Source organism: Nannobrachium achirus (assembly GCF_963921795.1).
Source record: "Nannobrachium achirus genome assembly, chromosome: 3".
Lineage (NCBI taxonomy): Eukaryota > Metazoa > Chordata > Actinopteri > Myctophiformes > Myctophidae > Nannobrachium > Nannobrachium achirus.
This window is the reverse complement of record NC_137812.1, coordinates 10423755-10449950: the sequence shown is the minus strand read 5'-3', so window position 1 is coordinate 10449950 and position 26196 is coordinate 10423755. Positions and strand designations below refer to the sequence as shown.

At 42.7% G+C, this 26196-nt stretch overlaps 1 protein-coding gene across 1 annotated transcript; it reads right to left on the bottom strand.

The window, feature by feature from the left end:
* Positions 1-252: 252 nt before the first annotated feature.
* Positions 253-26160, bottom strand: dtd1 (D-aminoacyl-tRNA deacylase 1; the record flags this gene model as incomplete). The annotated part of the gene is made up of 6 exons (XM_080721884.1): positions 253-1046; positions 9006-9184; positions 18113-18210; positions 22950-23185; positions 25700-25790; positions 26118-26160. The coding sequence occupies 5 exons, from the start codon at positions 26158-26160 to the stop codon at positions 9017-9019; spliced, it is 636 nt and encodes a 211-aa protein (XP_080578010.1). The 3' UTR covers positions 253-1046; positions 9006-9016.
* Between the last annotated feature and the right edge of the window lie 36 nt (positions 26161-26196).

Below are 26196 nucleotides of genomic sequence, written 5' to 3'. Positions count from 1 at the left end.
TGCACCTATACTAGAGCAGTGGTTCTCAACCTGCCGTGTTGAGTGGTCAGATGGGTGGGCGTGTGTATTTTCAGCAGGGGCGTCGCACCAAATTCTGGGCCCTGGGCACAAGGATTCACTGCGGGGCCCCCAGGAATGTAGGGGGCGGGGTTTAACCCATTTAGACTGGGAACGCATCATTTTGGGCCCTAGTAACTCAGTCCCACTTCCCCCCCCCCTCCCTTGTGACGCCCCTGGCTGTGTGTATTTTTCAGAGCATGTTATGTTGTACTGTAAGCCGCAATTGTGAAATGGCTTAAAAACTAAAAAGATACACAAAAATCCCGAAATAGACGATCTACAAGCTCACAATGCATTGCACTGCAATGGCAACTATTATGTGAAATGGTCCCCTAGTCTAGTGTGAAATGGCTTGAAACAAACAAAAACAGGAAAATCACAAAAATAGACGATCTACAGTGCTGAGCGACCATTTTTTTAAAGTTTTGTAAAACGTTGAAACATTTTGATAATGTCATGCCCAAAATAGGGATGCCAACAATCTTATGCAATTTAAAATGAATAACATTTTTTTAATTTTATACATAATTAATTATTATTACTACCGGTATATTTTATTTCATCCCGCACCATTTTTCGCTCCTTCCTAATTAGCCTCCCTGGCGCCCCCTGGTGGCCCCCACTTTGAAAATCACACTAAGTAGTGTTGGCACATCCCCCTTCCTTTGCATTCTGGTTCCGATCTCACGCTGTGGATGTGAGGTGTTGTTCAGGCATCGGTGGGTGCTCTGGCTGTTCACTTCACACACCAACCAACCCCGGTGCTGTGTGATCATGAATGGGAGTGGCTAAAGACACCAGCGAGGAGGGGAGACGGTTGGTTCTCCAGTGAGAAGACAGCCAGAGAGGAGACATGACAAGAAGAGCCCCGTATACGTTCCAAGCAGTGAGGAGGAGGACAGTTCAGTCAGGTGTCCAAGTGTGCTGAGGCTCGAGACCGTCCTCAGAAAACAGGGGCTCCGTGTCACATCCCCCGACATGGGTGTCTGCACCACAGAAAAAACACAAAAACAAAAGATCTATTAGAGAGAAGTTTAATGTCTGTCCGATGCCATAACATAATTGCACCGGCTTTCCTACCCAATGTTTTTATTGTATGCTTTCTATAGGAGCCATTATTTTTTGCCATGTGATATTTGTAGCACTAGCCAGGTTTCCATAAACGTATTCGAATTAGGGGAAGCGAATTATCAAAAATGCGTATTAAAGGACAACTCCGCCCTAAATCACGTCTAGGCTCATTTTCCTACTTATATTGATCCAAAAAGACTGTCCATGGGGTCTATTAGGCACAAATGCTCCTGTTGTCCAGTTTCCCCAGCAGAACCCAGCAGCTCTCATAGCATAGAGTGGAGCATATAAGCCTATCGCTTTTACACTTTTTGGTGTGGTCAAAAGTGATTTATTTTTTCATGAATATGTTACTAGTTGTCATTACAAACACATCCATGCCTTGTTTACTCCACATAAGCCACCACAATCTCATAAATCATGTTTTGGGGTGAGCATTCGGCACAACTGCCAATCAAAGTGACTGTACTGGCCAATCACAGGGCATCTTTTCTGGGACTTGGTAAAACACATAAAAGCATAACATCTGTTTAGCAGAGTGTGATGGCTTTTGTGGGACAACGATGGCATGGATGTGTTTGTAATGACAACTAGTAACACATTCATGAAAAATAAAATCACTTTTGACCACAACAAATAGTGTAAAAGTGATAGGCTCATAGGCTCCACTCTATGCTCTGAGAGCTGCTGGGTTCTGCTGGGGAAACTGGACAACAGCTACATTTCTGCATAATAGACCCCATGGACAGTAATTTTGGATCAATATAAGTAGGAAAATGAGCCTAGAAGTGATTTAGGGCGGAGTTGTCCTTTAAGACAAAGCGAATTTAGCCCGTTTCCATTTGCGGGTGTCATTCGAATTAGCGACGGTCGCATGAGTTGATCGGGCTGATTTTTTCAGACCGAACCGAGAGCACTGCATGTCTGAGTGCTGTGACTCAGTGCACACTCATCCTGCAAGTTTCAGCGTCCTCTGGAAAGGTGGCCGATCTGCAAGCTCACAACGCGGCGCGGAGATGCGGATGCGAGCTGCTGTGAGCTTGTAGATCGGCCACTTTTGGCACGCAACACCGTGTGATGAGGAAGGGTTAGCCACGGATAGCTTGACTCCAGGAGGTGAAAACGGGAGGAATTTACACACGGTCTGTGTCACTTTTTTTGTGAATGAGCCTTAAATGCGCATTAAGAGGCTTTACTGTTAAATTATTTTGTTTTTTTATGTGAATATGTGTCCTATGTAGAAGAAACCTTTGGGTACTGCTGCTACTATGGACAGGGCTCGCTCGTATAAGAGATCTAGTATCTCAGTGGGATCTTACCTAAAATGGAAAATAAAAATGGAAAGGTTTGTTCCAACGGAGCCAATGTCGTTGTTATTTAGTCACAGGCTCTTGTTAATACCTTTCATTGATTACACGTTTATAAAACCCAGACAAACTTAACCACTTTTAATATGGCATCCGTGACAGGTCAAGGTGACAATTCATGTTATGTGCGACACCTTCATACGACAAAGTAGGGCAAAAGAAAATGATTAATATGGAGCTACAAGATTTCATCCCGACAGTGACAATTTGTAAGAGTCTACCATTACACAAGTAAGAAGAGTAAGCAGAAGGAAATAAAAACACATTCAAAATGGATGAACAGATCCACAGATGAAACTTTGCTCTTCTCTCAGAAAAGAAAGTGAGTGCCGGGTGGCGGTTGACGGCACAATCAGAAAAGGTACGCGTGAGAAAATAAAGCAGCGGTTGCAGTTTCCAAGAAAAGGTACGGGGGAAAAAGAAAACGTAGATCAGAACATGTTGGTGAGCTGTTCTTTTCAAAAAACCACTGTAAGGCAGGGAGGAATGAAGAGGAGAGATATAGGAGGACTGTCACACATTACTCTACTCATTCAGAGGGAAGTGCACACAGCTCATGTTTAATTCATGCAAAGCAAACCTAGGGAACACCAATTCTGCCTGTAAAATATGCAGTGACAGAGCCGAGCGAGCAAGCGAGACCCTGTCCAACATCTCTCTTAACCACTTAAGCCATTCAGAACGGGTACGCATTATGGCGTATTGTTATTTTATGGCTTTAACTATTGAAAAATAGCAGCGCTGCACAGAGTGCCGAAAAATCTTGAAAATTTGAATTTTGGCCCGATTTTGACCTGATTTTGACCTGATTCTAAGGTTTTTTGAAAAACCTATGTTTCTATGTCAGTGGTGCTCAAACTTTTTCACGTCAAGGACCCCCAAAATGATATGTATTTGGCCACGGACCCCCATCTCAAAATATTTAATTCCAGGGACCCCCCAGAAGAAAGATTTGAGTTACAAACGTTCACTTTAAAAATATATACAGTACTTTTATACAACCTTTTCAAAAATAGCAGATCTACAAGCTCGCAGTGAGCTTGTATATCTGCTATTTTTCAATAGTTAAAGCATTCAATAATTCTAGGCCTAAATGGGTTAAACCCCACGTACTTCGCTGACCGTGGTCCCGCAGGGCTCCATCCTGGGCCCCCATTTTTCCCCCCCTCCACACCAAATCTCTTTGCCAAAAATAGCTGATCTAAATCTGCTATTTTTGTATGGAACGTTCCCCTATTATGACATGCCCAGAACAGGGACACCAGGCTTCATGTGGTTAAATCCAAAGATCTCCCACTTCTCCTCTCCTGCGCACATTTACAGAAGTGCTGCCTGTGCACTCTGCCCCCTTAAAAAATGAAACACAACTCGCAATTTACCACTTTAGTTTTGGGCCTCTAAAGACTCTCGAATCCTGTAAATTCTTATTTACCTCCTGTCACTCGTGCTATGACTCTCCGTCAAGACAAAGTGGCCTTAGGTGAGGTAGCGTTGATGATGTCTTGGGGCGTATTTACCCAGGGTGCATTTGGGGTAACAGCTATACTACTCTGCTGCGGTACAGAGGCCCGCAATCTGACCAAGGCCAGTGTATGGTAAAGCCCGTATCAGAGTCGGGTCCGCGGTGGAAGGCTATACACCGCGGTGTAGTGCCGTGTAGTCTTTTTGAGCGTTAACGTTGTAGTTTTATGACTCAAAAAGACTACACGGCACTACACCGCGGTGTATAGCCTTCCACCGCGGACCCGACTCTGATACAGGCTTTAGAGGGAAAACGGGCAATTTGGTGATGCACACAACAGTGGTTTAGGCTTCAGTTAGGGATGTGATAATGATTGCTATTAACGTTTTTGTCATTTAACATTGAAATAAAAATTTTGTTTGCGAAAATAACTATTATGACAAAACATATATGACAAGATTCCGTTTGCAGGGAAAATAATATTAATAAATAAATTGATTCCCAATCTGTGAATTGTGTTACAGCGTGAAAGGAGCCTGTCGTGCTCTTTTCGAACGACCATCATTTCGAACGGAGGGTTAGCGACTCATTCCACGGAGGTTAGGGTTAGGGTGAGGGTTAGAGTCGGGTGTCGAAAAGATGACATGTAGTAACAGCGACACGCTCCCGCCTGTCCACCACTTTAGTCCTCTGGTTCCTAAATGTTTAGCGCAATATGTCAAATGTTTTTGGTGGTATTATACTTGCTGTTCTACAAACAGCCAACCGGTTGAAGAAATCACAGATTGAGATATAATATATCTCAATCTGTGATTTCTTATATATTATTTGTGTGTTCTTAATAACCTTTAATTAAGCGAATATTGATGTTGGCTAGGCCAGACAGTGGTTCTCAACCTATGGGTCAGGACCCCGAGGGGGGTCCCCACATTATTTTGGGGGTCCCCAGATGATTAACTTAATGTGTAATATTGCTTTCTCTCTCAACAGTAAACAAACAAACAAAGTTTACAACATGATTATGTTGGGGGTCGCGGCCTGCAAAGGTTGAGAGCGACTGGGCTAGGCAATAGAAAAACTATCTGTTAGTGGCAACCCTAGTTTGAGGTCAACAAGAGTGGCATAACACCCGGCTTAAATGATAATTATACACTTTTTAAAACTCAAAGATCTTATTTGAGATAACCAATTTAACCCTAGATTATTAGTTGACCGGGCTGCGCCAAGGCTCTATACTAGGTCTACTCCTTTTTTCCCCTCGGCCTCAACAAATGTTTTTGCCAACATTAGCTTCATCTACAAGTTGGTGTTTTTTAACCATTTATTTGGGGCTTTTATGCCTTTGATATTGACAGGACAGTAGACTGACAGGAAATGGGATTCGAACCTGCAATTCCAGCCTAGGGTGCACGGCAGTGTGGGCCCTTTATCTACAATTTAAGCTCACCACACGCAAGCAAATTGTTTGGCCCAGAAAAGGAATGCTAGGGTTATGTGGTTAAGGTCTCTGCCAAATTGTATCGGTTTATGTGCATGCATGAGCGTGCGTGTTCATTGTAAGAATGGCAGAATTAAAATCGGCGTCCTAAAATGTTAATGTCGTCACGAGTACAGCAGTAAAAGTGCGTGTGTTTGTCTGAGAGAGAGAGAGATATTACACGTGGGGTGGGAAATGCTGTGCAGGGACGTTCAAAGAATGTTAGAGAGGCAGGGGCTGACATTTCTAAAAGGGCCTTTTGGTGAAAATATCGAAAATAGCCGACCTCCAAGCTCACAACGCGTCTCGGGAGCTTGGAGGTCGGCTATTTTCGGTGCTTGATAGCACACTGAACTAACGATTATCAAGTCAATACTGGAGTAGGCCTGGGGCGGTATGGACATTTTGTTACCGCGATTACCGTCTTCCCATTTACCGCCGGTACTGCGGTAATTACCGCACCCCCATATCTATTAATTAAGCTTTGGCGATAAGCCAAAATATTGCAATCATCTTCCCAAAAGTCGCCTCTCCACACTCCACAGTGGAGAGGAGACACAGCCTGACTGCCCGAGTTATACTTCTCTGTACAGCACAGCGGGTCTGGCTTTCAAAGGAGCAGATCTACAAGCTCACAACACATCGCATCCGCGACGCGTTCTGAGCTTTTAGTTCTGCACTGTCGGGTTACCATAGTAACGTAGGCTAGCTACTTGGGCTTTTCAGACACGAACAGCTGTGTGAACAAACCAGAAGAGGAAGGGTAGTCAGATCGTGTACAGTGATTCTGTAAACTCACGTCACGTCTCAACTCTCAAATCGCAGTGATTGAGTGCTGCTATATACAGGTTTTAGTTACAAGACTTGACAGAAAAGGTTATAAAATCGCCGACGCGCCGTACGGGGCACAACGTGCGACGCGGTGGAGAAAGTAAAATAGTTTCATTTTCGGTTTTACTCCACGCGGCCCGCGCTCCGCCAGTAATCCGTATGAATAAAAAAAGATATGCCACAACACAAGGTATGTATTAACATCCTTGTGTCGAGTGGATTACAGAGAAAGTGTATGCTGCTCCGTCATAGAGTTGTGCTCCGTACCCTGCTCTGTGCACTGTGTGCAGGGCGTGATTCCTAAACCCACCAGGATTGAGTTAAGACCCGCCTCACTCCTGGAAGTCCTCACGTTTCCACGAGGCGGGTCTTAACTCAAGCCTGGTGGGTTTAGGAATCACGCGTGTGCAGGTCTGTGTCTGAGTGACGTATGTGGCTTCCAACGTGTGGTACACGGCCCAGAGCAGAGCGGCATGGAGCGCATGCGGTCCTCGCTTCTCCCCCGTTTTAAAACTCGCTTGTTTTCCAATAAAAAATAGACCTTTTTTTTTGTCTTTTTACCGCGGTAAGCACAATGACACCGCGGTAGACCTCGGTATACCGCGGTACGGCGGTACGGCGGTTACTGCCTCCAACCCTATACTGGAGATGTGCCTGGATTTCTACACAGAGAGGGCAATTTGTTCAACATAAGACGCTGCATTCAAGTTCATAAGAGTTTGGACAAGGCAATTCTCTTGAATGCTGCCCTCAGGTATGGCATGGAAAGAGGGCATTTGCACTTCTTTCACCATAGCAAAAACTGCATTCATGGTCTGGAGAGAGGGCACTTTTTAAAGACAGATAAAAGGGCAGGGGCTCAAGCCCCCTTTGATGCCTATGTGTGCAAGACACGTGCCTGGTGCTGTGCCAACAGAGCAAGCAGCAGTCTCAGCAAGTATAGAGGGAGGTAGCTGACTCACTGCCTCTCTCTCTCTCTCCATTCCTTCATAACCGTTTTTTAAAACTAATAAACAATCTCTGAATGGGAAGATGAGAAACCTCCGCCCCCATGCGTGCATTCAGTGGACCATTGTACAGAGAGAAACAAAGGGCTTGCCTCTCACTAGCACTGTGCCTGTATTACGTCAACGACGTCAACAACAATAAACAGACACTAGTCACTTTTATACGGGGATCCTGCAACGCTGGCCTAAAGAAGATGCGTCATAAATGCCAGCTATGCCGTATTTGGTTTTGTTTTAAAAGCGGAACCAAACAAGGCCGCCTCCGCGTGTGCTTTTGACGAAAGCATGCTAGGTCGGGGCGTTCCGGAAACAGAGGCGTATATGAACAGAATCAGCATCTAGTGTTAGCCTACACTATCCAGCATTTGTTATCTCACTCGATTGTCAAAAATCAAACCTCGGTTCGAACTGAAGCGGTGAATTAGAGCAGTTCCAGATCTATGTTTTTGATTCAGATGGGTCCCAGGGACATTTTATGAGTCCCGTTTTTACTGGTGTGTGTGTGTGTGTGTGTGTGTGTGTGTGTGTGTGTGTGTGTGTGTGTTTTTTTTTTTTTTTTTACCGCAACGTGCTCTCTCTCTCTCTCTCTCACTCTCTCTCTCTCTCTCTGTTTTCTCCCGTGCGGTTTGTAAGTTTCACTTTCGGTTTAGAAATCAGCATCGCTTGCTCTGTCTGGCTCTCTTGGCTCTCTCTCTCTCTCTCTCTCTCTCGCGCGCATGCGCAGTTCCTGTTCATACTGGACGGTGAGTGAGTGAGTGAGGACAAGGCATAGGACAGACATGACCATACATTGGAAGCGGCTAGTCACCGCTTCAAAAATATCATTCTAGTGTTAGAAAACTAATTTCAAGTCATTTTAATGTCATTTTTCTCTCTCCCTCTTTGAAGCATAATGATGAGTGCCAAAGGATGCCTACCCCTGACTCAAAAGTCGTTGCCTTTGTAAACTCACCAAATAAAAGGGTTCTTTTCTTCCATTGAAAATAATGTGCAATATATCGTCTGTCCGGTGGAAACCTCATTATGTCCAAAGCTGTTACTTTTCGGGATTCAAATTAAAAGATAGCATATAATTGCAGATCTACATGCACCAGCTTGCAGCTCCACTTTTGTGTGACGCTGTAGTATGATCAAGCAGTAGGGCATTCATTTGAGAGAAAAGAAAACACAAAAAGTTAAAATGTGGAGATGTGGAGGTTTCTGCCCGACAGTGACAATAAAAGTAGTGTGAGTGTTTGGGTCCCTCTAACAGAGGTATAATAGAGGGTATGCGCATGCATAAAGTGAATGGCAAATCGAGTGGCAAAGTGAGTTTAATGTCTTTTAACTTTGTTTAATGCAATCAGATAGGACTTCTCTGTTTGGATGTATGGGCTGTCAAGGGCAGAAAGTAGTTTTTTTGCCACTCAGTAGGTGTTCCCGTGTAACTTCCGGGTATGATGATGATGTCACGCGCATACACTCTATAGTGGACTGCCCAGCCCCCAGCTATTCATTTGATAGAAAGTTGCTCAGTGGCGTTTGAAGAACCCGAAGACTGCCGGAAGTAACTGAATTGGCCTATAAATATAGGCCAATTTTGCGGCCTGCAAGGCACTAGGGTACGCAGTAGCATTAGCATGCGCACGCGCAGTAGCGTTTTAACTGCACTCTCAGGTTTGACCACCGGGCTATAAGGCTGCTTCAATGCTCTTGGTCCCTCTGGTTGGTCCCTCGGGGCTCTGGCTCACCTTCCTGCCCTCTAGGGCTCTCTCTCTGAGGACACGTCCCCGTCTGCCCCGCTGCTGGCGTTGGGGTCCGGTCTGGGGTCCGGGGTCCTGCGCTGGGAGGCCTTCTCTCTGCCCGACTCTGAGGGGCCCTTGGAGCGCGTCTTCTCCTTCCTCTGTTGCTGCTTCTCCTGCTTGGACATCTGAAAAAAGGCAGCGGCGTAAAATAACTAAGTACTGTACTTAACACATATGGTGCCAACCCCGAGTTTGGGACGTTTTTTTTTACTTTTTCAAAAATGCTTTTTGGACCTCCAAAAATGTACTAGGCATGATCGCGATCACGAAATTGCATGTTTAACGGCCATAACAAACCCCATTTCAAACATGGCAGCCATATTTGTTTACATAATGTAAAAACATAATGGCTGATATCATATCATGAATGCCTGAACGGATTTCCAAGCGGATATTTTGTTTGAAAGCTGTGAACAGCGCGCACACACGTGGTGCATCATCTAGGCATGGGAGTGCATGATCCGTGCACTATGAATTACATGGAAGTCTATGGAGACCATGGCATCTTGGACCTTCAAAAAGATTTAATTGATAGCAACAAATGTGTTAAGTACAATTTTTGAGGTATTTGTACTTCTTCTAAATTTTTATCCCACGATTTTGTAACCTATTTTTCACACAGAGGCAATTGTCTAAGCTGTAATCCTGGGCGCTGCTCTCCCTCTGCCAGCCTGGGGAGAGCCCTGAACTGAGCTCATGCTACCTTCAGTGCATGAGAAGTGAGCAGGCCGCTTCTTATCACCTGACAGGGGGGAGCTTCCCTGGTTGGACGTAGCGCGTGGAAGGAACACATTATTCCGACCAGTTCCTTTCCCCTCCATCAGGCGCCCCGGCTGGCCAGGGGGAGACCAGGATTACTGCATGTTTTTGTGAGGGTACCTACCTTAGGAGAATTTGATACATTTTCAAAACCAATAAATGTCCATAACAATAACTTTTAAGAAATAGTTAAAATAACTTGTAGATAGGCTATTTTCACTAGTTTTGGTCCCAGGGGCAAATCATATTTTTCTTTTGGTTTGATTATGTTCTATCACTTAATTTTATTATGGTTTATATATCAAAAATAAACATGAGAACATTCCAATTTTTTTTTCCATAATAGACTAAAATAAAACATATCTGATTTACAAGCTCACAAATAAAAAAATATTTAAATACATTGATTATTTTGTTTTCATCATATCACAGACGACCCCATAAACACTTCTAAATCCTGGCCTACGTTTTGCTGTCTCAAATATATATTAAAAAGTTATGTTTTTTTTTTTTTTTTTTATATATACTGTATGTAGCAACAAAAACCCCAAAAGGTCAGGTGTTCCCGTCCTAGCGACTTATGACATTGGTAGGCAGGTTTCTGAACCGTCCACAGAACTCAAAGACAGTAACGATGTCATCTCATAATGTGCATTAGTGAGGACCGATTATATGTAGATGTTGAAAATGCGTGATATGGTCCTTTAAGAATATAGGCCTATGAATTCATTATCAAACATTACTGCATACTGTAGTAGTCATTACAGTATATTCAATGCACAAGTATTTTCTGTAGTTTTATACTTTAAAATCATGGGTTCTCAAACTTTTTGATCTCACAACCCCATTAGCCAACCTTTTTGGCAACCCCAATTTTCAGGATTCAAATTCAAAAGAGCAAAAAGTAGCAGATCTTTAAGTTTGGAGCTACTTTGGGGCCGCTTTTGATACTTTTGTGTGATGGTTTGAATATGGAGAGATAAGAGATTTCTGCCTGACAGCAATGATAAGTCGTTTTTTTTTTTTACTGCAGGACAAGATGCAAAAACTAGGCGAGTATGTCTGTCTGTTTTTTATGCCTCCATCACTGGAGACAGCCTTGGCCAGAGGCATTATGTTTCCGGAGTGTCCCTCAAACTTGTGAACACCATCTGAGGAACGCCTTGAGGGAGTTTCAAGACGGTTGGCACAAACATACACCTGGACTCAAGGATGAACCCATTAAGCCGTGTTCAGACTGGATATGAAAATCTCTGTCTAATCCCTTGAATTGCGTCATTTTGTGTGTGCACGGTGTCAATCATACATAACTTAAACAAAGTTTTAATCTAGAGTGAAAGTAAGAAAGACTAAGCAGGACTAAAACATAACAGGCTCTATTTTGATTGTCTTAAGTACCAGCTTTTATGCCTTAACTTAAAGGCCTGTCCATACTGTCTCCAACCACCAAACTTTTCGTCGGAAAGGTCCGGTTCAACTACAAAATGACGTCACTCGCATCTTCTGAAAACCATTACCCAAAATCTGAGTTCGGAAAGCTGCACGTCGAAAAGTCAGAACTCTCAGACGAAAAGTTTGGTGGTCTGAGACAGTATGGACAGGCCTTTAAGTTAAGGCATAAGAGCTGGTACTTAAGACAATCAAAATACAGCCCATAGATTGTTTACAATCAAGCGGTCATAAACACACACAGATTGTGCTCTATTGCCTGGGACGACTGAACAGGACCTTCGGCTCGGTTAGGCTAAACTAAATAAAAGACAGTTCCATCCATCCATCCATCTTCAACTGGTCATCCGGAATCGGGTCGCGGGGTTAACAGTTCCAACTGATATTTCCAGAGTTCCCTATCCTGAGTAACTTCCTCCACTCCTTCCGGGAGTATACAGAGGTGTTCCCAGGCCAGTTTGGAGATATAAGTGTTGCATCTTTTACTTTGGACTGTAAAGATTACAACTCAATTATCTTTTATTTTGGATTGAGGATTACAGTTAGTGGTGTTGTGGTTAGAGTGTCCGCCCTGAGACTGGGAGGTCGGGGTTTGAACCCCGGTCGGGTCATACCAAAGACTCTGAAAAATGGGATCCAGTGCCTCCTGCTTAGCACACATCACGGGTTGGATTGGGGGTAAGTCCCTGCGACATACAGTACTAGCGTCATGTCCAGGGGGTGTACATCAAGCTGCCTCATGCTACAGAACCAAGAGATAGGCTCGACAAGGCTTACTTAGTTACTTGTAATCTTTACCGTTTCCGGTTCATACCCTATACATTTTCAGGAGCTCAGGAGTTAGAAGCTCTCTCACAGCCTACAGAGAGTTGGTTATTTCCCCCTTCCTTCGGCTCAGCAGAAGCTCTCTCTCAGCACTGCGGCGGAAAAGTGGCAAAATGTGCTTGTCTACCCAGGTGTCATGTTTCCATCACTGCAGATTGGAGCTTGAGCAAATAGATCTGCCACGTAAACACTCTATCATAACGATTCTGGGCATGAGGACACAATAGGCTGATATTCGGTAACGACAGGTGAAAATAGTCGATCTGAAAGCTCACAACGTGACGCTATTTTCGTTGAAGAGATTTGATGTAGGGGGGTCTAGGACATCTAGGGGGTTCTCAGAGTTACTACAGGGGGTCCTCCAAATCTTCCAATCCTTTTTATATTAACAACCTGAACCCTTGTGTCCATATTCTGAGAACTGTAGCCAAAAATTGCAATTTTTTGCTTGTAGATCGGCTATTTTCGGCAGTACAGTACAGAGAAAAAGGTCAAGTTTATTAGGTAATGATGGCTCAAGTGGTTAAATATCTGAAAACACAAATTGACATGAATCCAAAATACACTGATGATTGTGCTGTGACTGTCAAATGATGAAACAATATGGAATCTATGAAAAGGTTGTGGGGGTCCCTGCTTCATATCTCTCTCTCAACTAAGGGGTCCTTGGCCTGAAAACGTTGAAGACCCCTGATGTAGGGAGAAAAAAGCAGTAACAATGAAGAGCCCATGGGTGACCCCAGATCACTGCTCTGTGAACCAAAGGGCCAGATGTGTTCTGTCCTCATCTGGAGCCGTTCTGGGCTGTCATGGGTTCACTAGAATGGAACTATTGTCCTCACTGTGCACACCGCCTCTCACACGGTCACTTGCAACCATGCATTTTCAGTGGGTCTACTGTTATTCACTGCTGCAATCAAAACCCCTTGGTCCAACAATCTCTCTCTCTCCCTCTCTCTGTTTTTTTTATAGTCCATCTAACTGAAACAACACTAAGATACTGCAGATATGCCTTCCCCCGTTGGAAAAGGGCTTGCTAACACACCCACTAAAACTTTCATAGGAGCCAAGAATAGGGTTACCAACCGTCCCGTAAAATACGGGATCGTCCCTTTTTTGGAAACTAAAAGACGTGTCCCGTATTGAACTGAAACGGGACGCTCTTTGTCCCGTATTTTAAGGTTGGGGGATAAATATGAATGACGGGATGATTTAATTGAGAAATGACAGCGATTCTGCCTGTCAGAGAGCTTCCACTTCCACTCTGCTCTCTCTCCTCTGAGACAAGTGCTGCATCCCATTGCTGTGAGAGGCGCTGCGCTGTTTGTAAGCAGCTGATTGGCTTATTAACATACGGCTCTGAGTGTTGCTAAGACACAGTCTCCGCCCCCTACACACTCCCTTCCCAAGCATGGGCTGTAGGTTCACTCCACACAAGTTGCCTGCGAGAGACGAAACGAGTGCGTGCGAGCGACCATACGACAGTGCTCGGCTCAGAACATTGTTTAATGTCTTAAAAAAACGTGTGACAGAAGATTGTGTACAAACATTTTAGACATGAATCCATGATAGGTGATAGGCTAAACAAAAAGGTGAAAAAGCAGGCAAGCAACAGAAAATAAGCCATGGATATTGGTATTCCTGGGAACACTACAGTAATCTTGTCTGCCAACTAAAGCGACCCCAGACAGGCTGGTATGTGAAATAACATAAGCATGCGTTGATTTTGTTTTTAAAACCTAATGGTTATTGTTGTATGCCAATATGATTAAACTAGTGTTGGGTAACCAGAGAGTGGGCACATAAGGACCAGGTAGACCTAGGCGATATGTTTTGGAAAATTGAGAGACACCCGAATTAATATTGTGAAAGGAAAAATATGATTTAATAGAGGAAAATACACATTTTAGCCAACTTTATAACCGAAAATATCCGATTCTTCGGCCCAAAGACACCCGAATTAATATTGTGAAAGGAAAAATATGATTTAATATAGGAAAATGCCCGTTTTAGCCAACTTTATAAACGAAAATATGCGATTTTTCGGCGCCGCCTTCGGCGGCGCATGTTTCCTTAGAAAGTGTCCCGTATTTGAAACTCTGGGAGTTGGCAACCCTAGCCAAGAATATATTTATGAACTACGATTCATGCAAAAAAAAAAAAAAAAAAAAAGCAACATTGCAAAAAATGTTGCATTATTCACACGGTGGAATTGGAGACAAAAATCTGTTATTCCCACAATACCCCATCAGCGTGCTTTAGAAATGAACCAGGGGGAGGGTTGCCATATTTGTTTATGCTGCAAAAACCAAATACGTGTGAACACATATTTGGCAGACTGATCTAAAATGTCGTAGACCTACGCATATGCCAAGCATACGTTAGTTTCTTATATACCATACCAGTTATTTAAATGTTAATCATGAGGTTAAGCTACAGAGGGAAAAATAAATATATAAAACCTATTCTATTATATATTTATTTAGTTGACCGGGGTCTCCCAGGGCTCTATAAGAAGTCTTTCTCTCTACACCAAAATCTCTTTGCCGAAAACAGCCGAATCTTCAAGCTCACAATGTGTCACAACGCGCTGTGAGAACTTGTGACCTGGTAGTAACCTGGTAGTTTTAAAAATGCATGTTTCCATGTGCTGGAAACCGCCATAACCTTAACTCATCTTTAATAATATTTTGTATTTGTCGAGTTTCGTCACAATATGTCAACAGTACCACCCTAGATCTGCTATTTTGACAATATTTACGTGAAACCGAGTCAAACTAAATGTAATGCCTCAACTCCAACAATTCCAAGTGCTTATCAGGGTGGGGTGGGGTCCCCAGTTCAAATATGATTATTTTGGGGGACCCCGGTTCAGAATCTGAAAAGGTTGAGAACCACTGTTCTAAGCCGTCAGGTAGGTGTCAACCAACAAAACAAATGATCTTTTCTAATAAAACAAGATAAACTTCGACACGTTGTGAGCTTGTAGATCGGCAATTTTCAGCACGCAACCACATGTTAAAATCAGTCAATACAACGCCATCAAGGCCTGCCGACAAAAATCAACTGTAGACTTAGCAGACTAAAACTAAAAACATTTCAAATGACTAAATCTAAATGAAAATGTATTCAAAAGACTATGACTAAAACTAAACCAAAATGTGCTGTCAAAATTAACACTAGTCTGAAAGACTTGTGGTTTTCCTCTACAGTAGGACTATGTGGACACTTGACCCCCGATGGGACAAAACCCCTGATTCATGGAAAGAAAAGGAACAGTCTGTTGGCCATCGCTTGATTATCCCGCTGCTGGCCTCAGCTTATTCGACTGGCCCGCAGTGGTGAAGAAGTACTCACATTTTTGTACTTGAGTAAGTAAAAGTACTCACCACAATGTAATAGCACACTCACACGCACACACACATTCAACTGCACACATGGCACTTATGGGTTTTCTTGTTGACCTGCACTTGTTTCTGTCTTTTAATAATGTTACCTTTGTACTGCTTTTATTGCACGAAAAAAAAATGCATGAAAAAAACAACTAAATCTAATCTAAATACCACAAATGTAGAAATACTATACTATACTATAATAATATATAAAGGAACGCTTTGAAAATGGCCGATCTACAAGCTCACAACGCGTCGCTTTGCGTAGTATGCATAGGGCTGAAGTGGTTTAATGCGTTAGTCTTCTGCCTAAAAAATGCAGCAGTGTGCAAAGACCTTAACTGGTAACTAAAGTTTTCAAATAATTGTAGCGGAGTAAAAGGTACATTCTAAAACGGTTAGTTCCATTCCTTGATTCTGATTGGCTGGTTTCCCTTAATTGCTGTGGTATATGAGACTATAACCCACACCTTGAAGCAGTTTATATCAAACCCAGGTGCGTTATTTCTTTCCACAGTGCACCAATTATCTGCACCTGTGTTTCTTGGAGCTGGGAACTACTTTCTTGCAGACCTTGTAGTGAATTATTAGTGAAATAGAACAGTTTTAATTGGTACATGTCTATGATTTTTCATGTTGCCATATTGTAACCGTTTTAGAAAAACAATAAGCCATGCGAGGCTTGTGGTTATCTGTATTTTATAACGGCTGAGAGGGTTGGAGACACTCGACTGCGCCTCGTGCGCCTACGCCTCTCAGCCGTCATAAAATACCAGGTAAACCACATGCCTCTTGTGGCTTATTGCTGCAATATTTGCCTCTGAGATGTATATTGAAAATTGGAAACACTCAAGTTAAGTAAAAATTCCTTAAAATCAAATTCAAGTTTCCATGGGGTGAGTAATCGATAGAAAAAAGGGTGATCTATCCCTTTAAGTACTTGAGAGTAAATGTACCAGTATATAAGTTACTTTAAATCACTGCGGTTATCCCAAATGTCCAGCCTTGGCTTTGACTCCTCAGCCCTCCTCCTCCTCCTCCGCAAAACATCCCTAACAGGCTAGATTAAAATTCTGAGAACTGCTTTAACATCCATCCCCCTATCGGGTCAGCCAGCCAAGTCCCCGGGCGGGGGGGGGAAGAGGAGCAAGCGCTAGCCCGTAGCCTTAGCATCAGAACATTGGCCGAGTTCCACGGAAGTGACCACAGACACATTCAGGGGGACAGCGGGAATGAATAATAAATAAAGCTCCAAAATGGGTGGAATGCAAGGCCATTGGCTTACGAGGGGTGTCTCCCCCTTAAAATGAAATTTTAGTCTGGACTGGTTAGGGAGGCGTTTTCTTTTTTTGTTTCTTTATATCTTGCCTAGGAATGGTGCAGCAGCTTCTAATCCATTTAGCTTCAACCATGTAAACCCTACAAACTTAGTTAAGACTCTATACTACTGTATGTCCCCTCTTGTTTTTGCTGTATACTCAATATCTTCGCAGAAAATTCGCTGATCTACAAGCTCACAATTACAGACGTATACTGTATATATCAAACCATAATAAATCAAAGTCGCAATTTTAAGTTGATGAATGGGTGATCCAGACCAAACAAGACACAATGCTTGCAAAGGATGGTTTATATTTGAATTGGTTTTATATTCTCATCTTGAAACTATAGGTTAAAATAAAGTGCTCTACTTGGGTGACAACATCAATGAAGACCAACTACAAGGGCATACACCGCCACCTAGTGGTTGACAATGATGGAAGACACCCCTGTTTGTATATCTGGGACAGATGGGCAGGAATTTTCATCTATGCTAACTAAAGGAATAGTACATTGAAAATTAAATGCAATCCCAACATCAAAATATAATGCATATATACACTAATGAGAATGTATAACTGTCACTTTAAACCTGGTGTCCATATTTTGGGCTTTTCATTATAGGTGAAAGGTTTCTGAGGGTTGAAAGGTGAAAGGTTTTTTCTGCATTGGCACAGGAGTAGAGAAACCGTCATTAGAACACGGAGGGCGAAGGTTTCCCGGTTCGAATCCAGGCTCCCCCAGAGTTCGTGTCGAAGAGTCCTTGAGCAAGACTCTGAACCCCTAGTTGCTCCCGGTGAGTAGATTGGTGCCTTGCATCAGTGTTTCTCAACCTTTTTTCTGCATGGATTCATGTCCCAAGAATCCATGGGCACATCAACATAATACGGGGGTGCAAATATCGTCACTGTCGGGAAGAAACCTTGTATCTCCAAGTTTCAAATTTGTATGTTTCTTCACAAAGTAAAGCCCTGCTTCATCATACAAGGCTGTCGCACAACAGTAGTGAAAACAGCAGATCTACACAACGCGAGGCGTTGTGTGCTTGTAGATCGGCTGTTTTCACTAGTTTAAATCATTTTTAAAATGAGAAATACAATACTGGCTTTAAGGCAGTTTCAAGGGGCACACTTGACCCTTCTCAGGGGCACACCAAAGGTCCCCAGGCACAGTGGTTGAGAAACACTGGTAAAGCGCCTTGGATAAAGGCGCTTTACAAATGCACCATTTACCATTTTTCTAAGAGACTTTCAAAAAAATATCAGCTCTACAAGCGCACAATAATAGTTTCCTTCAGCAGCAGTGTACCTGTCTAGAGTCTGCGGGACCAGCAGGCGACGTCAACTCGATGGTGACGGGTCCGTCGTTCTGGATGTGGACCTGCATGTAGGCCCCGAACTGCCCATCTAGAAACACAACACAAGAACAGCAGGATATAGTTGCTGTCACGCAGAAACCTTGCATCTCTATATTAAAATTGTGTAAATTGTGTATGTTTTCTCGTACATTTGATGACCTACTGTTAGTATACAAAGATATTTCTCAGAAGCAGGGGCGTCAATTGGGTATGGCAGGGGTATGCAGCTGCCATACCCTGGGTCCAGGGGGGAAAATAAAAGTTACTTTTCTTATTTTTTTTATCCCACGGTTTTTGCAACCCATTTTTCTCACCCGGAGACTAACTAACCTGTAGTCCTGGTTTCCGCTCTCCCCCTGCCGCGCCAGGGGACATTGGGGAGCACCCGGCTGGCTAGGGGGAGGTAGTATAGAAAACAGGACTACTGCATGTTTTTGTGTGAGGGCCTATGCCCAAGGAGACACGGGGAGAACATGCAAACTCACCACAGAAAGGCCCTATCGCCAACCCCACCTAGGGTGTGGGTGCTGATGACGCGGGTGGAGGAATAAAAGTTACTTTTAAATATAAATCCATGAATGTCTCTTTGTCTATCTGTTCTGGTTATTATGTTGTTAAATTACAGTAAAATAACTACAAATGCAAAATTTAACAAAATGGTCACTTTAACAAGGTATTGTGGCACGTTTACTAACATGCCAAGTTTAGCTGCATTCGAACAACCATTCCAGGCTGCCATATCCAGCCCAAGAAACCGTAGAAAAGGGGGGAAAATAGAATGTACTTCTTAAAATAAATGTATCATGCCTGTTGGTAAGGTATGGCAACATGACTGGTGTCTGGCGCGCGTGCAAGACACCGGTCATGTTGCCATACCTTAGCTTTTTCTGAACTGACGCCATTGCTCAGAAGTAGGACAAATAGCAGATCTACAAATTCACAGGAACAAAGGAACGGTTTTGGACATACAATGTTTTTCCCCACCCGACAGTGACGACGTGTTTTGGGAGTCCATGAGTATTCATAGCCACTAAACAATGAATCAGGTGTTTGTTTAGTTGCCGTATGACTTTGCACCTTGAAACAACGGGGACAACAGAAAAAGAAAGAAAGAAAAAAACACAGGATAGGGAGAAAGGGAAGGGAGCGGAGGAGGACAAGAAGTTTAAACTTAAATGTTCTCCTTTCTTTGGGTGGCTCGTCCAGATTAATGACACCCTCAGCACAATGAAGCTGTAGGCTGTGGTGGAAAGAAAAGTGCTGCATCATCATGTTTTCTCTCTGGAGGAGGGGGTGGAGGAGTTATATGTGTGTGTGCGTGCGTGCGTGCGTGCGTGCGTGCGTGTTTCCTAATTCCTAATCCATTTAGGCCTAGAATTATTGAATGCTTTAACTATTGAAAAATAGCAGATATACGGCACTCTGTGCCACGCTGTGAGCTTGTAGATCCACTATTTATGAAAAATCAAGATTTTTTTTGCAAGTCTTTGAATATATCTATTTAAAAGTGAACATTTGTAACTCAAATATTTGCTTCTGGGGGTCCCTGGAACAACATATTTTGAGATGGGAGTCCGTGGCCAAATACCTGTAATTTTGGGGGTCCTTGACAAGAAAAGGTTTGAGAACCACTGTTCAAGGATTTAGATGTCGGATCAAAGATCGGGTCAAAGATATTCAAAGACTTGCACATGTTTTCACGATTTTTCAAAAATTGCAGATCTACAAGCTCGCAGCGCTGCACTCGGTGCCACGCTGTGAACTTATATATCTGCTATTTGTCAATAGTTAAGGCATAACATAATGGTTGAAGTGGTTCAAATCTAACGCGACTTGTGCGCGTTCCAGGTTTTTCAGGGCTAATTAGGAAACCTTCTGCCTCCCTCACCGGGACAAGGTGTTCTCTGCACCTGCTCCCCAGTGGGCTGACCCAATTCACCGCCACTGCAATTGACGTATTCCTCCACCGGATGAAACCATCTACAGACCTTCGCCGAGACGCTGCTGATGCAAACTTGTGACGAGAAAAGGCAACGGCTGCGACCCCTCTGTCTTTATTTTATTTCATTACCGCGTCGTGATACCAGGTTAATCCTAGTAAACTAAATCTCCTTTAATTATCCCTCTTGGGGACAGCATTGAAGACACTACGCCTAGAACTATGACCCCCTTTTGTTTCCCCCCTTTATCATTATGCTGAAAATAAACGACGACTTTCAAAATTAGAACATTCTAAGTGATCGTTCCAAGATGCAGATTGTGGTTTCACTGAACATGTCAGAGGCTTAAGAGTTATAAAGCTACATTCCGTAGGTTTTATGTCCTCTCCTGATTATATCATATAATCAGGAGAGGACATAAAACCCATATAATATGGGAAATATCAGCATGCCCATATATGGGCATATACTGAGGACATCATGGACCTCCATAGTGTATATGGACATAAGGGACAAGGACTGACAGATACAGATATCTCCATATATGAGCACAAAAGAGACAGACAGACAGACAGACAGACAGACAGACAGACAGACAGACGGGTACAACGGGTAATGACTCTATGACATACTGTAGGTGTGAGGAACCTCTAGTAATATAATGTTGCCCTAATCTGGGGCAAACAGCCAATCTACAAGCTCACAAGGGTTTAACAGGTTAAAATAGGATTCATTCATATGATTAAAACCTCGGACTGTAGCTTTCAAAACTGCTACATCAAAATATGCCAAGAAGAAGACGCAATTCAACGTAATTCAAAGATGTACAGTAGAAGCTTCTCAGCGGGGGGGTAGAGAACAAGTGGTTGACATAAATGGAACCATGTCCTCGTCCCTCCCGGTGAGCTGCAGCGTTCCTCAAGGAAGCATTCTAGGGCCGTTACTGTTCCTCATTTACATTAATGACATCGAAGGCTGCCTTTAACCGCAAAATGTTCCTGTTCGCTGACGACTCAGCACTCCTGATTTCGGGAGAGGACAAACTGCAGGTCGAGGAAGCTCTCAGCTCAGAAATCACCAAGATTCATACTTGGCTTAGAGATAACAAACTGTCACTACATCTACTGTACTTGGTAAAACCAAATCTGTTTTTTGGAACTAGACATTCTCTAAGGGAGATAAAAGTAAAAGTTGATGACACAGTAATCTCTAGCAAGGAAGAGATAACCTATTTGGGATGTATTCTTGATAAATGCCTGTCTGGGGATAGCATGGCAACAATGGTGATCAAAAAAGTAAATCAAAGAACGAGATTCCTGGGTAGAATGTCCTCCTTTGTAAAAAAAAAAAAAAAAAAAGGGCTCTCGGGACTCCTGCTGGGGCCATCATTCAGCCCCACTATGCCTGCATCTCATGGTACTCCAACATCAAAATCCCACTGAAGACTAAGCTCCAAACCTCCCAAAACAAATTGATTCGACTACTCCACACATTTTGCGATCCTAGGATGGCTCAAAGTAGAAGACAGGGTTAAACAACTAAAAATGGGACTGACTTTCAAAAAAGTCATTGCAAATCTGCCCTCAACCCCCAGTGCCCGCATATCTGACCAAACTCCTACAAAAAGTTAGCAACACCCACAGCTACAACATTAGAGGGAGTGCCCACTACGATCTGATAATACATACATAGTACAAATATGGGAACACTCCTTTTACAACACTGCCACTTAAGAGTGGAATTCCTTGATGATTTCCCTTAAAACATATAAATCGCTGGCCTCCTTCAAAACGGCCCTGGAAATTCATTTGACCAGAGGAGAAGGTAGTCATCACTTCTCCCATAAGACAGGCGAGAAGTGAGACCCCCCCCCCCCTTATTTTTACCACCCACCCCCACTTTATATAATGTCTTTTTATTTTGTTAATGCAACGAATGTTATGTTATTGTTGCTGTTTGTAATTTGAGTGCCAAGGACTTCCGACTATACTGTAAACAAGACTGTAAAAGGCCTTATTCGGGATGTTCCTGTTGGACAGGATGTTCTAACTGTACCTGTGCCGTGCTGCATCTTAAATGTGACTACTGTACATGTGATGCTGTTCATTGTGAATAATATTCAATCAATCAAGCAGTCAAGGTCAACAGTAATACACCAGACAGAGAATAAATCAACTGGCTAGGTATAGGCAGAGCCATCAAAGCAGCCATCTGCTGAGTGAAGGAGTAAAAGCAGTGTACCCTCCCAAAGGGGAATCAGAAAATTCATCCAGTTTATGGGTTAGACCTGGGCAATTAATCGAATATGTATCAAACCCGACGTTTAGAACCAATAACCCACTTAATTTAGCTCACACAGGGTAAGCAAATAATCGAGAAGCAAGGTTTATTTTTAAATACCCTTTTCTCTTAAACATCAACGAATCGTCAGAAGAAAGTTCTGATAGATTTCTACAATAATAGAGTTCTAAAGGATTTCTTGAATGCATTATTACTCATTATTACTTTACCATTATTTTATGCTTTAACTATTGAAAAATAGCTGATCTACAAGCTCACAACGCTGCACGAGTGCCGCGCTGCAAGCTTGTAGATCTGTTATTTTTTTTAAATCATGATTTCATTGTCTTCTACTGCCTGTTACTTTGTCACAGCCATTAGTCTTAGACTTAGATTTAGTCTTAGTCTTTTGAATAACACAAATTATAGTTTTAGTCTTCTGAAATTGTTTTAGTCTAGTCTAGTCTTATCGACAAAATATCAAAATCTTGTAGTCTTTTAGTCTTGGTCGACAAAATTAACACTGGGATCTACAAGCTCACAGCGCGGCTTGGGTTCACCCACCCACCTTTAATGCGCTCTGGCTTGTAGACGCTCCTCATGCACTCCAGCAGGTGGCAGTAGAAGGGCTGGGCCAGCTCGGCGGGCATGGCCGAGTGGAAGTCTGGCTTGTTGCCCTTCAGGATGCACTGCAGGGTGAACTGGCTCACGCACAGCACCTCCAAGTCCCGCTCCATCACGCTCTTGGCCCACGCCTTGCCACCGTCGTCCTCAAACAGCCGCAGGTTGAGGATCTTACGAACTCTGAAGGGTTGAAACGTAAACAGATAAACAGATTTTAACTAGAATTGACACATTGTCAATAATTGATCTGTGTTGAATCCAGATATTATTATTATTTTATTATAATTTATGACGATTGTTATTGTTTTTATGTTATTATAAATTATTGTTAGGCCTAGTGATGCAACTGATACGGACTCCGGAGATCTCTATCTTTATCTATGTATCTATCTATGTATTTATCTACTGTATCTGTCTTTCTCTCTATTTATAGATTTGTCTCTTTCTCTCTCTCTCTTTCTCTCTCTCTCTCTGCTTCTCTTATGCCCACAACTAGCCATTCTACCACTTTTTGTGGTCACAGGTTCAGATACTGGATTCTGATTGGCAATGATAAAAAAGGAGGGGCTGCTAAAAAGCGACTGGTCCCCCAAAAGAGGAGGAGCGCTGGAATTCACATCCTCTGTAACGCAGACGGGCGCGTTCAATTGAAACGAACGTGCTGTGAGCCTAGCTCCGCCTTAACCTCCGCATTCTGTCTAATTTATCGAGCACTCCACGATCACGTGACTTTCAGGGCAGTTTCGCGAGCTCATATTGGATCTGTGTTTCACAACACAGATCAAAAAAAGTGCCGTTATGTCCGTGGTTCTTAACCGAGGGCATTGCAATTGAGTCCCTAAATAAAATGGCAAAAACTGACACAAAACTAAACATTTTTGGTTCAAAAGTTAAAAGTTTTATATTCCGAACAGCTCAGTGGCCTTATGGTTAAGACTGAGTGGGATCAGGAGGTCGGGGTTCAAGCCTCCATCCGGGACATGCTAAAGACTTATGACAAATTTAGGAAGATACAGCATCCCTATTGGATCCACTAGAGGAAATCTCACACACGTTCTATGTTTGCTAGATGCTAGATCCCTTGAGTGTGTTGCTGGGGCAGAGAAAGAACGATAAAGTAAACTTTCTCCTGATGTGTCTCTCTGAAAATAAAAGGAATTTTAGTGTGAAAGTCTTGGAAATATAGTGTGGTTTTGTGACGATCAGGTCCAATATTTAGTTCAGTCACCATGGAGATAAAGAACGGTTCAGAAGTGTTCACGTTCACTATTCCATTGGACATAATAGACTCCAACCTGCTTCCGGTCTCCTAAAAACAAAAAGTTGGCCACATACTTCACACAGATGATACTGAGCAAAGAAATGTATGGTGTTGTGTTATAACTGTGTATCCCTGGGTATGAAATGAGAATTGAATTGAATAGAGCCAGCCTGCCTGCTTGCTGATGGGAAGGCTTGAATTAAAATGTTTTGTCAAACCAGAAACAGGATTGTGTCAAAGGACATGTCAAACCCAGGATCTGAATTTCCATAAATAGAAGAGCAGGGAGAGCAAATACAACCACCAAATTAACACGCTCTACCATACAGATTGGAGGACAACATAATACAACATTTCACTCACCATAAACAACATACATTATCCAACTCTCAGGATTGTTACTACAGCTTTGTCTAAAAGAAAATACAGAATACTGTGCAGGGGTTGACACTAAGGTCTCAGAGGCACTTGCCCATCGGGCAAGTACAGGTCATGTTCTACTTGCCCGAAGGTAATGCCCACTTGCCCGAAAAGCAAATCGTCAATTATAAAATGATAGGTTCGATTTTAATTACCGCTCAATTTAACACTTATTTCTGTACTTTCTGGGGCTGTGCGATAAAATGTCATACCTCAATACCTCCAATTCCAAATACCAAATACTTTAGCTATGGTTGAATATGTCTATGGGTTAACACTTGTTATTTTTTATTTTTAAATGTAGCAACAGTAAAAACAGCACATTATAGGTAAATAGTGCTCTTATTTTACATTCCACAGACCAGAAGACACAACGCACTGGCCACGTTCAGGTGTTTAGACAGATATCTCGTGTTGTGTTTATAGACATTTGTGTCGCCTCTCAAATGAGCACTTGCCCTGTCGGGCAACCTGAAAGCCAACTTCACCTGCCCTGACGTTTTATTTACCTGCCGGGGGCAGGTGGGCAAGCCTTAGTGTCAATGCCTGCTGTGTAAAGAAGCATTGGAAGCAGCAGATGCCATAGCATCCCAAATCATCACTGACTGCACACTGGACTTCAAGCAACTCTGACTTCAGAAGACATTTCTATCCTTGTTTTGAATGTTCTTGTGTAATATTGTAATATTTTGAGACATGGATATTTGATTTTCATGAGCTGTAAATGCAAATTAAAATAAAAAAAGGCTTTGAATATTTCACTGCATGCGCAATATATTTCTTTCATTTTCTTATTAGATTTTACATATATGCCAGGTCTATTATAGGCATTAAGCTGCTTTTAAAGCATTTAATATATATATAGCCTATATATATATAATATATATGTATAATGTATATTATATATATATATATATATATATAGGCCTATATAAAGAAATCTTTTTTTTTTACAGAATGACAGAAAATAATGAACTTTTCTGAGACAAAGCTGTATGCAGTCACACACTCACATGTAGTCCACATCTTTCTGAGTGTCCTCCACTGATATCCCCAGCAGAACACACAGTCCTCTCCCAATGGAGCAGATCTGCTCCTCTCCCACTGCAACAGAACAAGAACAAGTGCTGTCATTCGCTAGTCAACAACACTGCAAAGATTGACAGCATATACACAACCAAAGACCCTTTTTGGTATTTCCCTGGCAACATTTGACACATTAATGTCACCTAAGCAGCATCATTCTCTCCTGTCTGGGTAGCAGCCAGGGAAGATGCTATTGCTAACCTAGCTTGCTACCACGCTTGGGTCAGCAACAACGGCGCTATTAATGTTGTCACCACTTTAAGTGACACTGTCAAGCTACGAACGCTTGTCCCGCATGCCACAACTTAACGTGCTGTGTTCGAGATGGACGCTTGTCACGCTTACCTGTTACGCTCGCATTCGTGACCCTCTGAATGATGGCTCTCATTGTTTTGGTTGAGACCAGACTGAGACCAGACAGACA